The sequence below is a fragment of the Perca fluviatilis genome, chromosome 6 (assembly GCF_010015445.1).
Source record: "Perca fluviatilis chromosome 6, GENO_Pfluv_1.0, whole genome shotgun sequence".
Lineage (NCBI taxonomy): Eukaryota > Metazoa > Chordata > Actinopteri > Perciformes > Percidae > Perca > Perca fluviatilis.
The window spans coordinates 14,386,544-14,404,586 of record NC_053117.1 but is presented as its reverse complement, the minus strand read 5'-3'; the positions used below and the strand labels follow the sequence as shown (position 1 = coordinate 14,404,586).

General features: G+C 40.7%; 2 protein-coding genes across 4 annotated transcripts; one reads left to right on the top strand and one right to left on the bottom strand.

The window, feature by feature from the left end:
* Positions 1–4,619: 4,619 nt before the first annotated feature.
* Positions 4,620–11,980, top strand: hnf1a (HNF1 homeobox a). 2 transcript variants are annotated; one of them, XM_039802545.1, is made up of 10 exons: positions 4,620–5,145; positions 6,690–6,889; positions 7,019–7,199; positions 7,628–7,830; positions 8,149–8,321; positions 9,028–9,169; positions 9,258–9,446; positions 9,523–9,638; positions 10,097–10,181; positions 11,504–11,980. In XM_039802545.1, the coding sequence occupies exons 1-10, from the start codon at positions 4,841–4,843 to the stop codon at positions 11,632–11,634; spliced, it is 1,725 nt and encodes a 574-aa protein (XP_039658479.1). In that variant the 5' UTR covers positions 4,620–4,840; the 3' UTR covers positions 11,635–11,980. The 2 variants fall into 2 exon arrangements, with proteins under 2 accessions (XP_039658479.1, XP_039658480.1); XM_039802546.1 differs by having other exon boundaries at positions 8,179–8,321; positions 11,504–11,979.
* A 23-nt stretch (positions 11,981–12,003) lies between these two features.
* c6h12orf43 (chromosome 6 C12orf43 homolog) lies at positions 12,004–15,116 on the bottom strand. Of its 2 annotated transcripts, none has more exons than XM_039802551.1 (6): positions 14,858–15,116; positions 14,481–14,511; positions 13,074–13,172; positions 12,879–12,970; positions 12,668–12,755; positions 12,004–12,588 (listed from the first exon to the last, which is right to left on the bottom strand). In XM_039802551.1, the coding sequence occupies exons 1-6, from the start codon at positions 15,111–15,113 to the stop codon at positions 12,231–12,233; spliced, it is 924 nt and encodes a 307-aa protein (XP_039658485.1). In that variant the 5' UTR covers positions 15,114–15,116; the 3' UTR covers positions 12,004–12,230. The 2 variants fall into 2 exon arrangements, with proteins under 2 accessions (XP_039658485.1, XP_039658486.1); XM_039802552.1 differs by having other exon boundaries at positions 12,668–12,757; positions 12,887–12,970; positions 14,858–15,023.
* Positions 15,117–18,043: the final 2,927 nt, after the last annotated feature.

Here is an 18,043-nt window from a genome sequence, read left to right as displayed (position 1 = left end):
AAGTGAAGCTCAATCTTAGCCTGCAGGCTACTTGAGAAATGTAAAATGCCAATAAATCAAATTCAAAACATAAAACACAAACCCTTTCTGCAAGTATGTTATCTAAATATTTTCTATCAAGAAAATATTGTCATTACATGTGATTTAAAAAGTTGCTTTTTATAAAGATACAGCATTATTCATTAAGCAAAACATATTTTACAAAGAGCTAGCCTACTGAATTGAAAGGAAACATCACACTTGCAAATAAGCTATGTCAAATAAGATCATGAAAGCTAACAAAACTTGATTCTGATATCCGGACGTTTTCAACTACACCCCCTTTACATGCTGTTTTTTATTTTTTTTAAGTGACAAACATGACATGCCTTTATTTTGAAGGCACAATCTCCTAACTTCCTGTCAAATTCCGGCTAACTTCGATTCATTTGAGGCAATTCCCGTTCTAGTTTGGATACAGTGTTAACAGGCACAATTTACAGTTACGAGAACTAATGTTCATTTGTAATATAATCCGTTTTGAAAGGTCTTTGAAAAAAAGGTAAAATTACAGTGAAAGTCTTGCAAAAATCTATGACATATTATGACAAACCACATGTGAATGAAAGTGGTATTTGTATTGCCAGGAAATTAATATCATGTGCTATTAATTCAATTTAGTAAAAATATATTACAGACACGACTTTTACTCACAACAGGCCGTGTTGTAGTCTGCTCTGTACATTTTGTGTTGTCCTTACAGTGTTAATGGAAAAGTGAAGCCACAAAGTGAATCAGCCAACAGTTGGCTGAGAAATTACTTATCAATGTAGCAGACTTGAATAATATTAGGTAAACATGAAGTCATACTGCTCCTTTAATATACTCACAGGCTCCTATAATGTGTCTGAGGTGCTTGAATGGCAACTTATGGTTTGTTACATAATAATTACTTTGTTGTATTTGTCATCTCACTGTTATCACTGACATTAACTAACTTCCATAACATTTCCAATTCATTCATGTTAAGTAAATATCTATGGGGGAGTTTGACACTGAGTTGTATCAGTGTTCTCACTCTGGATATCATCAGAAACTGTGGTTGTCTGTCTTAATACACCTTCCATATTGCAAACCAGCTTATGCCATGTGGTACAACAGGAGGTTTGTGTGCTGCTCTGTGCTCATTCATTGCTGGGGTTTAAGTATTTAATTAGTACCAAAGCCAGCTCTGGCTAATCTTCTCAACACTGACTCAACATGTGACCTGGTAACCAATGTTAAGGCCAATCAATTATAGCCTGATCCTGTCCTACCCGAAGCTCAGGGTTTGGTGCAAAGTTTTAGAAAGTCTGGAGATTTTGAAGCATACTGACACTACTATTGTGCTGGTTATGTCTCCAAAATACACTGCAACACACGATCATATCAGAGCAACGAGCTCAGAGTGTGTATATAACGCAGGATGTTGGGGCACAGATTTAGATTTGTGATTGTCCTCTCTTACACAGTTTATCCTCATTGAATGCTGCAGCCGGTGTCCTGCCCGCACACAGGCCTATTCTATCCTCTGCAGATGAGCAGATGAAGCTCTGGAAGTGGGACAGGGGCTATTTGGACAGGAATTAAGGGGTGTGTTAAATTTCTGCATGCATGATCAATGGGGTTCGAATGGTGGGGATGGGGACGGGGCGGACGGGAGGGCACTAGGCTGAGAAAAGAGAAAGAGAGAGAGCTAGCGGTGAGAACACAGACAGAGGCAGCCAGCAATGGCTCACTAATGAGAGATGGACAGTGTGGATTGTATCTCATTATCAATCAACATAGCTTTGAGTTCTCTGGAGAGGGAAAATGCAAGCCCTAATGTGTGCTGCATGTGGTCCATTTTGATAAACCCAGCCTGTGTGGTGGAGCATTAGTCACAGCGGTATCTGAGCTGTTGGAAATCCACACACATTGCCCTCTGTCCGTTTTGGTGAGGAGTTTCCTCTGAATAGTACAATGGGACTTAATTACAGGTCAGTGGCATGTCTCAGGGAGATAGAGGGAGCTCTGTTACCCTTCCAAATACAGTATAATGCCATCTTCCCAAGGGTGGGGTGGGGTAACAAGAGCTCTACACAAAAAGGTGCTGATAGGCTGAACCTGAGAATGGTATAAGGTGATCCAGGCAGAGAAAGTGAGCGTTTTACGCTGAAAGAGAGGGAAAAGATAAAGGACTACATTAACGCTCAAAGGTTTTCTCCCATTCAGTTGGCCCTCTTTCCTTCACAGTCCACTTCCAACTTATCATTCCTGCCAACTTTCTTTGACAAAAAAACAAGAGGGTGGATCAAAGGCGGAGGAATCTTGAATTTGGAAATCAGAGAAGTCCATGAACAGTTCAAGTAGAAAGTTTGGTTACACTTTACATGAAGGTCTCTACATAAGAGTGACATGACACTGTCATGAACGTGTCACAAACAAACAAGTCATAAACGTTTATGACATAACGCTTCTTTTAGTTAAGTGTCATTCGGTTTTTGTCATGACAAGTTATGGTTAGGGTTCATGTGTCATGACAGCGTCATGTTTTCATGACAGTGTCATGTCACTCTTATGTAGATACCTTCAAGTAAAGTGTTCTAAAGTTCTACGTTGCACACCTGTGAGGACAGTCGAAAGATATGCTAACAAACATGCTCCTAGTTGCCTTTTACTAAGAGTAAAGTCAGGGAGTCTTTACAAACAATAACCAACATCAACTGCACAAAATGTACATTTATGTTTGCATTCGGTGACATTAAGACTGTGTCTTGTGACTTATTTAGACATCAGAAAGTTGAAATGTCAACAGGTGAGCAGATGGACCGTAAAATAATACCATAGTGGTGATAACAGTCGCTTATTTATGTGGCCCCTATCAAAACCAGAGATTACAAAGTGCTTGACAAGGAAAATGAAAAAGTACAAAAGATTTATATACAAAGTGAGAATAGTAAACCATAGAAATGTATATGATGTCATATGTAAACATACATGTTACCAGTGGTGGAATATAACTGAGTACATTTACTCAAGTACTGTAGTCGAGTGCAATTTTGATGTACTCGTACTTGTAACTTGTAACCATTTTATTCTACTTTATACTTTAAAAAAACACTTTTATCTCTACTACATTCACTTGACTGCTGGTTACTAGTTACCTTGCAGGTGACAATTTTAGTGTTAAATTTAGTGTATGAAATGCTTATGAAATATAATACATTGTTAAATATCAAACTAGTGGTTCCCGACCTTTTTTTTTGGCTTGTGACCCCTTGTAAAAAAAACGCAGCGTCTAGCTGGGGCCTCTTGTCACATCTCAGATGTCTTTGAGTTGTTAGCTAGCAGTTCCACCAAAGGGACATCCCCCCCACCCCCCTAAACTTCTCACATGGTTTCACTAAAAGAATAGTTTGAGTCCCAATGACTCTACAATATTTTCACAAAAGCAAAAAATTAGATACTGCCAAAAAAATGTAAACAGATTTGTGTCAAAGCACACTTTTTTTTATTTGTCCTTTCTACCACACTAATCACACAACCCTCCTAATTTAATAACCTCTCTAGGTTGACAACCGCGGAGCTAAACTACCTCACTGTAAATACAGTGAGAATAAAATGCTAGTCACACAGAAATTAGTAAAGTATTAACAATAGAATATGATATAATAATGTGTCCGTCACAGGGCTAACTTTCTGTGGAATGAGTACTTTAACTTTGAATGGTTTAAGTAGCCTAAATTTTAAAATAAAATACTTTTAAAGGCCAGACTTTCACTAATTATAGAGTTGTTTGTTTGTTTGTTTTTTCTTTTACATTGTGGTATTAGTACTTTTACTTAAGTAAAGGATCTGGGTACTTCTTCCACCATTGAATGTTAGCTTTTACATAGGACACACACACACCGACCTGCACACACACATCAATACACACATATGCAAACTAATTACCCAAGTTAATCAAGTCAAAACTCAAGTCATTTTCAGAAGTGATTTTAAAAAGGATACTGATTTAACGGTCACAATGCTGTTATCTTACTGGGGGACTGAACTCGTGCTCAGTGTAGAAACACTGTGTGGACACAGCGGGCCACTACAGCCCCTAACGCGGAGTAACTTTGGTACAGGGACACGTCCTGTAAACATGACACAACGGCGCTCTCTAGTGGCTCGTAGGACATATCAAACCATGTGTCTGATCATTTAAACTAACGTTGCTCTGTGCCTCTATTATGACTTCTTGGTTTTAACCACATACTTCAACATCAGAGTTAGGAATATTCATGATTCAAACAAAAGGGTAAGAAGAGCTTCTTTGTGTGTCCCCCCCAAAAATCTGTTTCACTGTGAAATCAGAAATACCTCCATTAATAAATAGACCACGCGACGTTTCGGTTGTGTTTTCTTTCACTTGTCTTTTTGTGTCTGCTTTGAGAGGTGATCAGTTGCCTCTGCAGCCCTGCATGCAACACTGACATCCCCCTTACGTTTATTTATTGTTTTTTAAATTGCACTTTGGTCACTGTTGGGAACTGAGGGAGTGGGGACAAAGTTCACAGGGCGCATGTAAGGAGAGGGGGTGAAGAGCAGGAAGGTTAAAAAAAAGAAAATTGACCTTTGAAAGCAAAACAGCAGGTGGAGAGCTAAAACCAGGCGGCTCCGGACCCATCGGGAGGATATTCAACACAGGGAAAATGGAAGTATTTGCTCTTTTAAGCTGAAGAGGGACCACAAATATGAGGCCCAACGCTGCCTGTCTGGCTGTCATTTGAGTGCGGTGGCGCACACGAGAGCAGTGTTTGTTTGCGAGGCGGTAGCGAGGTAAGCCTTCAGAGCAATGGAAGACAGGGCAGAGGAGAAGCCCGGGGCAGCTATGGCGAGGCCGAGCAGTTTGACTGCCCTTCAGGAGCAGCTGATCTGGGCCCTGCTGGGATCTGGACTGTCCCGGGACATCCTGGTCCAAGCCATGGGGGAACTGGAGCGAGACAGGGCGAATGCTGGCGCCGAGAGAAGAGAGAGGGGGGACGGAGAGAGCTCCGAGGAGGGAGAAATGGATTTCCCACCGCCTATATTCCGAGAGCTGGAGAAGCTTCACCCGGAGGAGGCGGCCAAACTGAGGGCCGAAGTTGACCAGCTACTGCAGTAAGTAGATCCCAGCACTTCTCTGGAAGCTCCGTGGCAACAGCAAAACCACCTGAGTCTCTCACTATTCTCACACAGCAATGTGTCTGTGCCTGTGTAGGACCTGGATCAGGTAAAAATTGGGAAAAGTGCCTTGACCACGTCATCAACGCTGTTTTTGATTCCCCCTCTTCTCTTCCAGTTCCTGTATATCAAAACTAAGAGTGAGAGTTCAAACAACAGTTTACCTGATAACATCCCCTCTTTTCCTTTCTTCTTCTTAAGGTCTGGACCCCCTCTCTCTTTACCAAATCCTCCCTCCTTCTCCTGCTTCTCTGTCTGTCTCTCTCCCTCTGCAATCTGGCTTCTGAGGCGAATTTAAAGAGGCTTCCTCCTTTGCTAGTTACTAATTACCCACCCTCATCATTATTCTCTGGCCATTTCTTAATAAATAAGCTACATGCATTCTAGGTGAAGATTAATGGAGCAGGGCTGGTCATCTGAGGCTATGTTTACATAAGGCACGAGTGATATAGTTCAACATCTTTTTTTGACCTGTTTTCTGATATTTGTATTAACGCTGCGTCGCTTTTCTGAGATGTATTAAAATATTCGCTGTGCAGCTCTTTAAAACATATTTTATTGCAGTTTATTGTCAAAAACAATTTCTGTTCTGAATCTGGTAAAGTCAGGGAGTTTTGACTTTTTGTGTATTTTATCTGCTCCTGAACCAACAGTTGGAAAGTGTCTCGGCTTCGTAACCATTCTACATGTTTTTCCCCTCCAGTGATCTGAGCGGGCTGGACTTTGCCCCTGTGTGCTTTCCCTTATCTCTCTCTCTGTCAATAAGCCTCTCTCTACTTCCCTCTGAGTGACCATGCTTTATGTCTAACGTTGTGGCAAACTGTTACTCACTTTTCTAGAAACGGTTTAACTGTTAGAAATAACCAGAAATATTGGGGAAAGGAAAAAAGGGATACATTTCTGTCCAATATACAAACATACACAATAATGGGTAACACTTTACTTGAAGGTATCTACATAAGAGTGACATGACAGTTCATGACACACTGTCATGACACATGACACTGTCATGACACATGATCGCTAACCCTAACTTGTCATGACAAAAACCGAATGACACTTGTCGTGACGTGTTATGTCATAAACGTTTATGACTTGTTTATAAACGTTTATGACACGTTCATGACAGTGTCATGTCACTCTTATGTAGATGCCTTCATGTAAACCATGACTGTAACCAAACTTTCTACTTGAACTGTTTACATGGACTTCTCTGTGTTGAATCAGATTTTTCGGATTTCCAAATTCAAGATTCCTCCGCCTTTGATCCACCCTCTTGTTTTTTTGTCAAAGAAAGTTGGCAGGAATGATAAGTTGGAAGTGGACTGTGAAGGAAAGAGGGCCAACTGAATGGGAGAAAACCTTTGAGCGTTAATGTAGTCCTTTATCTTTTCTCTCTCTTTCAGTGTAAAAACGCTCACTTTTTTGCCAACAATGTAAGGTTTGCAGGTACACACAAAAGTGATGTCTTTGTCTAATAGGGAGGACCCCTGGCACGTTGCTAAAATGGTGAAAAGCTACATGCAGCAGCACAACCTCCCTCAGAGAGAGGTGGTGGAGTCCACCGGACTCAACCAGTCCCATCTCTCCCAGCACCTCAACAAAGGCACGCCCATGAAGAACCAGAAGAGAGCGTCTCTGTACACCTGGTACGTCAAGAAGCGAGGCGAGATCAGCCAGCGTGAGTACACCAGCAGCTGTGGAGCTGCAAAAGTCCTATTTTCGGCTTTCAAACACGCATCAAATAGCAGTTCTCTAAGAGTGTGAGACTGAAAGAGAGAGAGAAAAAAAATGACCGTTCACCTTTCAGAATTTACCAACGCCAAACATGGCCTTGGCTCTGCGGAGGAGCAAGGAGAGGAGTCTAAGAAAGGACGGAGGAACAGGTTCAAATGGGGTCCAGCGTCCCTGCAGATCCTTTTCCACGCCTACGAACGACAGAAGAACCCTAGCAAGGAGGAGAGAGAGGGGTTAGTGGAGGATTGTAACAGGTGAGACATGTGTCACTTTGGCCCAATGAGACCCAAATCACGGGCCGGATCAGTGAGGTCAAGCTTTGTATTATGATTATTAAAGCCACTAAAAGCTTGTTATCTGATCGTACATATTCTCCTTATAACCAAATCCATCCAAAACAAATGATTGCTGAGCCTTTTAAGTAAGTGGAGGCAGATTGGCGTAAACATTCTTACAGTGTTCTTCTGGTCAACTTGCCCCAATATCTGATCACATGACACTGCCAAAACCACCTGTTTCCCTGGTAGGTCTGTCTGGAGGTACAACCTGTAGGTGATTGGTCAAGCTCACAAAGGTTTTCAGAGCATCTCTAAAATCCTTTGGTGAAATAGTGATTTAGGTAACCAACACAGTGTCTGCCTTCAAAATGTAAAGCCGTGTCTCTGTGCTCTTCCTCCCTCAGGGCAGAGTGTCATCAGAGGGGGGTGTCCCCCTCCCAGCTTGCTGGCCTGGGCTCCAACCTGGTTACCGAGGTCCGCGTGTACAACTGGTTCGCCAACCGCCGCAAAGAGGAGGCTTTCCGTCACAAACTGGCTCTCGACACACCTTTTACCAACCAGTCTGCCTCCTCTTCTCACCCCAACCTCCCACCGAGCCCTGAGCATGGTAATACCCTAACAATGTACAGGCAAGCTTGACGAGTGAGAAATTAAAATTCAAGAGTGAAATCGAAACTGCCTCCTGGAAGAGGAAGCGAGCGAGTGCTCTGTCGAGACAAAGTTCAACTTGTCTAGGCCAGATCTTAAGATTTTCTCCTCGCTTTTGATCCCTTAGTGTAAAAACAAATAACAGTCCACCGCACTCTTGTAGACATGACTGTACTGGTTCTAGTACCCATACTCATATTTCTCAGTTGCCTCATACTGCAATTTGGAGCCATCAACCCATGCATGTGTTTAATGTGTAAAATATGAACCCCGTTAGTGTATTGGGGCCTGACTTCTTGTTTTCCAGGGGTGAAATACAGCCAGCAGATCCTGTGCGAAAGCGTGAGCTCAGCCAGAGGAAGCGCAGGAGAGAGAGTGGGACGTCTGGTGGTCAGCCCCATTCAGCTGGAGCCCAGCCACACACTCCTCGAGACACAGAACCACAAGCTGGTGAGAGCATGTGTCATTGTCTGTGTTGATATTTTAGACCAGTGGTCATGGGTTTCATACACTTTCTTTAATAATACATCTAAAAGTGGGTCAATCCTAAACAGAATAGAAAAGCACATTAGAAGTTGGGTCCAAACTAGTTTAATGATAGCCAGACAGATTCTTCTAAGAGGATGGAGGAATGAAGGGGTGCCTTCAATCCAGGAGTGGGCTTGTGAGATGGCTAGGGTGGCGGCGTTTGGAAAGTACCTGAGCTTTCTGGAGGGCTCCTAAGAAGCTTTGTGCTGGGCAGAGACGTGTATGATGGGCTTATGGTGTTTTCATTTATACGTGTGTTTACTTGGTCTATGGTTTATTGTCTATTGTGTTATTTTGTTGTATGGTCTTGAATATTGTAGTTGCTGTGTCATCTGTTCTTGATTTTTTTGGTCTGGGTGAGTGGTGATGAAGATGTTCATGTTGCAAATTGTACGTTTTGTGTCTTGTGTCAAAAATAAAAATTGTTAATCACAAAAAAATAATACATCTAAAAGCAAAACTCCGATCAGACAGAGGACCCTGGGACAAAATCTTATTAAAAGGGGGACCGTGGTGTCATTTGCGTCAGTTTAGGGGGTCCTTGACGTGAAAAAGGTTGTGGGAGCCACTGTTGTAGACTACCTGTATGCACTGCTGCCATCGTGACCGTGCCGTCCTCTGGTCTCAGGTGTCCAGCGGTGGCCCACTGCCCCCAGTAAGCACTCTGACCTCGCTGCACAGTCTGTCTGCGTCCCCCACCTCCTCCCAGGGCCTCATCATGGCCTCCCTGCCCAGCGTCATGAGCCTGGGGGAGTCCTCACTTCTCATCGGTAACATCGCCTCTCTCTAGTTCCCTCTCTTTTCTGTGTAAGAATGAAAAGAATAATTCAGAGAACAATAATGTCTTTTGATTCCCAGGTTTAGCCTCCACGCAGTCTCAGACCGTGCCTGTTATCAACAATGTCGGGGGCGGTTTCACCACTCTCCAGCCAATCTCATTCCAGCAGCAGCTTCACGGCTCTCCCCAGCAGCCGTTATCACACCATCTCCAGAGTCACATGGGTGCCAGTCCCTTCATGGCGACCATGGCGCAGCTGCCATGTCACAGTAAGGCCACAGCAACAAACTGACGTAAGTTTAACATGTTATGTTGAGCAAAGATTCATGTTGTTCCTCATTACAGTGTACAACAAGTTTGATTCGCCCCAGTACCATTCGTCCAGTCTGCTGTCTCAAGCCATGGTCATCGCTGACAGCGGCAGCCTGGGGACGCTGACCAGCCTCACTGCTGTCAGACAGGTAACTGGCTCGGACGGCTGGGTTGTTCTGTTGAGGCACAAATAATCCTGACTAGGGCTGGGCGATATGGAGAAAATCAAATATCACGATATTTTTGACCAAATACCTCAATATCGATACCGCAACGATATTGTAGTGTGGACTGTCGGTGCTTTCACAAAATATTTACACAATGAGATTTATGATAAATAATCATCCGTAATGTGGATATAATGACTAAGTGGGTAGAGGCAAATAATAGAAGAGTTACAACAGTCTGGTAAGTTCAGAAAATGACATCACTTTACTGTAATGCAGCCTTTAAAACCAGGAATAGACGACACTTATGTCATATTACAATATCCAAAATCTAAGATGATATCTAGTCTCATATCACGATATCCATATAATATCGATATACTGCCAGTTATAATCCTGACCAGGTAAAAAACTGTCTTTTGATGTTTGTTTTGGGGTAGAATCTAACAGCAGATCCTGAGGAACAGACGGATCGAGCCCTACAAGAAGACTCTCTCCACCTGCAGCCGCACACACCTGTGCCAGGTACACGCGGGTTTACTCGTCGTCCTCGACATCCTACTGCAGCATCTTCGGACTGACGTCATGTCTACTTACACAAACATACATAGATAGATTGATTTTTTGACAATTTCAGAGCCACGTTTGCCATGATTCAGCATGACACAATCAATCATGCTGGGCTTAATAATCCGATTAGATGAATTTGAGAAATTGTAGTTGTTGAAGTGCCACTTGGGAAGATTTCAAAAGAGTAGTTCAACATTTCGAGAAATACATTTATTTGCTTTCTGGTCGAGAGTTATGAGAGTTCAATTTGAATCTGCCAGTTAGATGAGCTCAGCTGGTTGCGGAGCAACCCCCACGCTGACTACAACCTCTGGAAATCCCTGCTCCCAGCTAAAAAAAAAAATAGTCCGCCTATCATTTTACTCTATTCTGTTTTTGTACAGATTAAACAAGATATCCCTTTGGACAGAGATGTGTCCCCTTGTTTTCAGTCTATGATAAGTGGCTGCTGACTCCAGCTACATATTTTACAATCAGACATGGGAGTGGTATCCATCCTTTCGTCTAACTCTTAGCAAGAAAGTGTATTTCCCATTCATGCATGCATCCTCGTAGGAGTAAAATAAATTCAGTGCATTCAACGTTTTTTTTTTTTATAATGGCACAACTGCAGCATCCGAGATAAAATAATCTGTCAGGGTTTTATCGTCACGTCACAAAACAGTTTACAGGTATTAGAGCAATGGATAGGCAAAGAAATAACCCAAACCAATGAAATAAAACGATCATTGCAAAGCCGTTTTCTTTTAAGTAGTTATCTGAAAGACTGTATACATTCCACAATGTCTTCCCAAGCAGAATGCCTAATGTAATAATAGTTTTCCCTTGCTTTAATGAAGTTTCCTTGTTCCCCATCATAGCTACATTTCAGTAGCACTTTCTACAGCGTGCAAACATCCAGTTGGGTGTTAATACCGAATTCATGAAGTGTGTGATTGAGCCCTCGTCTTGTGCGATTGACGTCCCAGTATTCTTACACTTTCTGTATGTAATAATTCCTAACAGTTTTAACATTTTACTTAACAGAAACTGTATGTTGACTGTCTGATTTTAGGGACAGGCCAGTGTGTTCGCACCCTTATTGCCTTGTCTACCTACATGGGCAGTAACCCAGTAAACCCCTGCTACGCAGCCTCAACACCACACAGATGACAATTTGATCAAAGATCATATAACCTATGGTTTCTCTGCCTCTGTGCTGGAAAGAAGTTCATTGTGTCAAAAGCTTTCCAGCCCAGATGAAAATTTCTATTATCTCTTTTTTTTTTTGTCAACAGCTTCCTCCGAGAGCCTAGAGCTGTATCCTGCTTCTCAGGCCACAGAAAGTCAACAGTCTCACCTGCTCTCACCTTCGCCAACAGACATGAGCTCTTACATCCCTACACAAATGGTCTCTACTGCACAGTAGAACTGCTCTGGCACAATCAGCTGGACTCAGGGGGTTTTGGATGGACAGCTACCTCTGGTCTAAGTTTCCAGAAGATACCTGGAGTCAGGGGCCACAGGGTCGATTCAGCTTTGATGCTTCAAAGACTCTCGGAAACTCTGTACCACTGTAACACGAACAACATTAGAGGAGATTCACTTTTGATAAAACAATCCATGTGAAAAATCAACACCGGCATGTATTTTTATAAAAATGTTTAGTATGATCCTGAGATTGTATATTAAGTTGAAACTTGTAAACCGCATGTTGCATGCATTTTTTTATGTCACTGCCTTGAAATGCCTTTCTTAATGACAAAGTAAAGACTATTTCAAGAATAACCACGAGCAATGATATGAAAAGATTTTTAATGAAAAAAAAAGGGGGGGGGGGGTTTTGTTTACACATTTTAGATGCATTTACTGTTGTGTATTTGCCGCATGCTCTGAAACATGTGGCTTCCTAAAAATATACTCAAAACGTTTTCGGGAAATATATTACAAGCTTGTAACGAACTATGGCAGACTGGATAACAAACAAACATCCCCGAAACAGTGAAAGATTAGTCAAGAGGAAATTCAGTTCAAAGCTTCTTCCTCTGGGTGTAATTCTCGCTTCTTTTTCTTTTTCCGTTTCACTTTGACCTGCGTGTGTTCCTGCTCTGAGGTCCTGGGCTCACCATTTCTTTGAGCATTAAGAGGAGAACCTGCAGAGTCCACCTGCTCACTCTCTTCATGAGTCGGTTTCCTCTTTTTTTTCTTCTTAACATGGTTCTCCTCTCCCTCTGCCGCTTTCGTCTTTTTCTTTACTTTTTCAGAGCAGGGAAGCTCTGTCGAGGGAGTGGAGAGAGTAGAGGGCAGTGACGATGTGTGTAAGAGATCTTTGACAGACACCGCTGCCTCCCTCAGCCGTGTTTCCATCTCACTGTCGCTGTCACTGTGGCCAACAGAGGGATGTAGAATGTTAAGGACTACACAAACGAATCAGAGTTCTTTAAAAACTCAACAATAAGAACCTTGAGCTGGGTACGGGCCGACGCCTCACAGGGGCCGGAGGATCATCAGCTTTCTGTCCCGGGACTGACGTAGAAAACAGACGGAATCCTACAAAAAAAAGGAACAAAAATATGTGGATAGGTGTGCATTGAAAGACATAATAGCAGAATTCCCAGAAAAGCAGCAAGTACAAAAAAAAAAGAGCTAAGAAAAAAAAAAGAGAAACTTCACCTTCATCATCATCATCATCATCATTATCATCACCACCACATTTAGCTGATTTCACACAGGATAAAGTTTCAGTCTCCATCTCTGTAATGGAACTGGCAGTAACAGGCACATCAGAAGTCAGGTGTAAATATATGTGCATGAATTATGAGATTATTGTATTCAAATGCCAAACTTCCCTACAAAGTCAATACTTACCTGTCAAGCAGATGTCCCAACTTCTTAGCAACGTGTATTTGAAACCCTTTGGTGACCTGAAGCTCGTTGCCATCGTGGTCATGGTCAGCGACAACAACACTGTTGCACAGAAAGACAATATTCAAACCTATTACACAGCGTTTCCTCTATGTTAATTTTGTAGTGGCGGCCCACTACTGCAAAATTTCTGCCACCACGGTATAAGAAATAGGGCTGTATAAAAAAATGTAGTCGGGATTTCCTTTTAAATTATCCTGCCGACATTATGCATGCCGCTCACATTGCAATTTAAAAAAGGTCCCATGGCATGAAAATTTCCCTTTATGAGATTTTTTAACATTAATATGCATTCCCCCAGCCTGCCTATGGTCCCCCAGTGGCTAGAAATGGCAATAGGTGTAAACCGAGCCCTGGGTATCCTGCTCTGCCTTTGAGAAAATGAAAGCTCAGATGGGCCTATCTGGAAGGTTACCTTCCCTTTCTCTGCTTTACCCACCCAGAGAATTTGGGCTGCCCATGAGAAAGAGAGACATCATGGCTTTCAAACGAGCAAAGTGGCAGTTGGTCAAGGCCAAACCCCCACCCTCCACCTTGCCCCCCCCCTCTCCTCCTCAATAGCTACAGACACAGAAATGGCACATCCTAAGGAAAGCTCATTGTGGGACTGGCTCTAGTGGCTGTAATTCTGCACCAAGGCAGAATTTCGGGAAAGAGACTTCAGATCCAGTATTAGGGGACCGCTAAGGCCTATATAAAAGAGACTTCAGATCCAGTATTAGGGGACCACTAAGGCCTATATAAAAGAGACTTCAGATACAGTATTAGGGGACCACTAAGGCCTATATAAAAGAGACTTCAGATACAGTATTAGGGGACCACTAAGGCCTATATAAAAGAGACTTCAGATACAGTATTAGGGGACCACTAAGGCCTATATAAAAGAGACTTCAGATACAGTATTAGGGGACCACTAAGGCCTATATAAAAGAGACTTCAGATACAGTATTAGGGGACCACTAAGGCCTATATAAAAGAGACTTCAGATACAGTATTAGGGGACCACTAAGGCCTATATAAAAGAGACTTCAGATACAGTATTAGGGGACCACTAAGGCCTATATAAAAGCATCCAAAGAGCACCATGTCATGGGACCTTTAACAACAAGTAGAACTATTGAGAGGTTATTGGACACGTCCAGTTGTGGTTCAGACAGACCTGCCCCCATTGCTAAAAAAATAAATAAATATAAAGCTTTAGCTAGGATACTTTAACTATTTCAACTTCCTAATTGTAGAAAGCTGAAAAGATAATTATATAACGTTAAGCTACTTGTGTGTGTGGAGATCCAGAAACTATTTATTAGCTTCCCACAATGGTATAGAGGTTATGTTGACAAAAAGGCTTACCGCTTTGACTGTTGCACATTGCTGTCCTCATCTAAAACCAACACAGAAAGCAGCAGTTATCAACAACAGGTAAAACGCATTTGACAAAACACTGTCCAAATGAGTTTGACTGGACTATAAACGTTAAAGTGCAAGAAGTTAGAGCAAGTTAATGAGCTCTAAGTCCCAATAAAAAAAGGTATATTCCTGACGGTCGCGTAACTTTAGCCAACGTTTAATTACAACTAACGTTAGTACCTCTGTGTTTCTGAATTACAAGTGTTAGCTAGGGGTGGACTTCTTCCCAGGCTCATGTCGTATTTCTGCAGGAGTATATCCGTCTGTACAGAAAGGTTCACTACGTCTGTCATTACTAACACAACAGAAACAACGTTCACCTTTGTTCTTGTCACTTCGTATGTCCCAAACTGCCTCCTGACATCTTTTAAGCGCTTCATCGTCACTACTGCTGGAATCGTCAACAGCAACCATGTTTTTAGCGGCGGCCGCCATGATTAATGCATGTGCCGCTGGTGATGTCTGTTTTGAGCTGAGGATTCTGGGTAATGCAGTCTGTTCGTAAATTTGAACTGTGTGGACCAGAAATTGGGCTTTTTCAATTTGATATGTGCCTTTATCCATCACTGTCTTCATACAAATTTAGGAAACAAGTGGAAATAAAATAAGTCAAGGTAATTCTAGCAAGTCAAAAGTCTCAAATAACAAGAGCTTTGCAAAATGGTAATTTCATAAAAACAATGCCATACATTGGAAACTTTAAAAAAATATATAATCCATATGTATTTCATACCATACATATCCAAAATCAGTTTGCAACTATCTAACATTGAAACATGAATATCAACAGAATTTTTGTGTGGTACCTTATAGCGGTTTTAGTGGAAATATAACTATATAAGGCCATTTTCTTTGTGTTGGGCAGGCCAAATAATTAAATCATATATATATATACATACACACACACATATATATACATACACACAGTGTTGTATAAAGTACTAGAAAGCAATACTTGTGTAAAAGTACAAGTACCGTACTAGAAAAAGACTTTGGTAGAAGTGAAAGTTACCTTTTAGAATATTACTTAAGTAAAAGTCTAAAAGTATCTGATATATTCTGTACTTAAGTATCAAAAGTAATTTTCTGATATTTAATGTACTTAAGTATTTGAAGTAAAAGTAAAAGTTTATTTTTTTTTTAAAAGCAAGCGGTTAGAACTTTTATTGTCTTTCTTATAGTAAAGCATAAAGCATATTCAGGGTTCCCATATCTTCTTAATCTCATACATCAAATCAAAATAACATTCTTTTCTAGGACTTTTCAGGCGCAATTCGCTTAAGTTCAAAGAACAAACAGCATATTTTTAGAGCTGACATCAATGTACAGAAACATTTCTTGCAACACGGGTGTATGACTATCGTCGGGGTGGTCGCAGGGCTCAACATTAAAAAAAAATCCCCACTGGCCCCCGGGGCCAGTAGATCAGAGTTTTGCTGGCCCCTTCTACATTTTTACTGGCCCTGAAAGAAATATCATAGGTGTGATTGGAAAAGGACAAAAAAGCAGGAAAATATACGCTGCACCTATGCTTTAGAAAATGGTTCTAACCAGCTAGCCACTGCCACTGGATGTTGTGCCATTAGCAGCAAAGCTAGACCAGAGGTCATCAACTACATTTTTCCAAGGGCCAGAATTTTTTTAAGCAGACACTCCAGGGGCTGGCCTTTCAAATAAAGAAAATAAAATTATACCTAATACCATCATCTTGTTTGATATTTTCACTTTCTTACTAAATTAATGCTATATATTTTGCTATTTTTTACATTAGTAAGCAAACCCCTAAAAACATGGAAAATCCATAATGATAACTAGTTAGGCTACTTAACTAGAGAATGATCTCAAATTAGTCCTGTATGCCTAATTTGAAATAAGACAATTATGTTGCTAAATAATACAACCGGCAACATCGACAAGAATGAAGAACGTGTCATTCACGTGCATATTAAGTAGCCACATGTATTTGTTTTGGTCTTAAAATACATCCATAGCTTTACCCTCCAGCGGAGAGGATGGCTCGTTTAGACAGCAGCTACGTTTACAAGAGTTTGTCCAAAGTTCAAGATTGGTTGCAAATTAAGACAAACAATTAGACTACAAACTGACATCTTTCACTTTAGCTCGTTTGTAAAGTCGCTATTTGCAGAGCAGAGCTGGGTTTGCACAGCGCGGTGGACGAGAGTGGACAGCGCAGACTGTAATATCGGTTTCTACGTGTTTCTACCTGTAGAACAGGTACGTGGGTTATTGATAAGTATTGACTCTTTAATCATGGAGGTTTTGTTGTAGGCTACCTACTTACAGTAACGAGTGTAGCGTTAGTTCATCTGCGCCATCGGCGGTAAATAATCCTCGGTAACGTTTCCAGTCAGTACAGGTGCTGCGTGAAGAAACGCACACACCAGTGACTGTGGCTGCAACCAGCCCGACATACGTTTTTACTGGCCCCAGGCCATCGGGCCATTGCTTATGTCGAGCCTGGTCGTCTACGATAACGGGAGGTCCTCCTGTAGGTGCTCATGCTTCCATGGCGGTTTCAGTTGTGCGTCCTCCTTTAGCAACAAACAAGCGCTGAAATGCGAGCGCGCGGCGTGCAAAGCGTGCGTAACGCAATCTAGGAGCAGTGATTCGCCAACCTCCCTTATTGCGATGCGCACAATTTCTTCTAATTTTTATTTTTTAGTAACGAGTAACGAAGATGCTTAGGAAAAATAACGGAGTAAAAGTATACATTTTATCTAGGAATGATAAATACAAAGTGATCATATATATACATATTAATATTATATAATTTACTAATACTACATTATAAGTATAATTATATGTATAATACACCACACTTATAATATAATAATCACATATACTAATATACACATATATATATCAATATATATTTTTATATATACTATCACTATACTATATACATATCACATATATATACACAATATATATATACCACACATATATATATATATATAATATATTACCATATATATATACATAATGCCATAATATACATAATACACACATATATACCATATATATATATACACAATATATTAATATACACACATATATATATACACATATATATACACATATATACTATATACACAATATATATACATATATATATATATATATACACATATACATACATACCACATATATATATATATATACACACACATATATATATATACACATATATATACATAATACACATATATATATATATATATATATACATACACATATATATATACATATATAATACATATACACATATATATATATGCAACACATATGCAATACATATATATATATATATATATACACATATATATATATATACACACACACATATCTATGCACATATACATAATATACATACATATACATGCATATATACACATATATATACATATCATATATACACATATATACTATATACAATATATATATATATACACACATATACAAGTTAGCAGTATTCATTAACACTG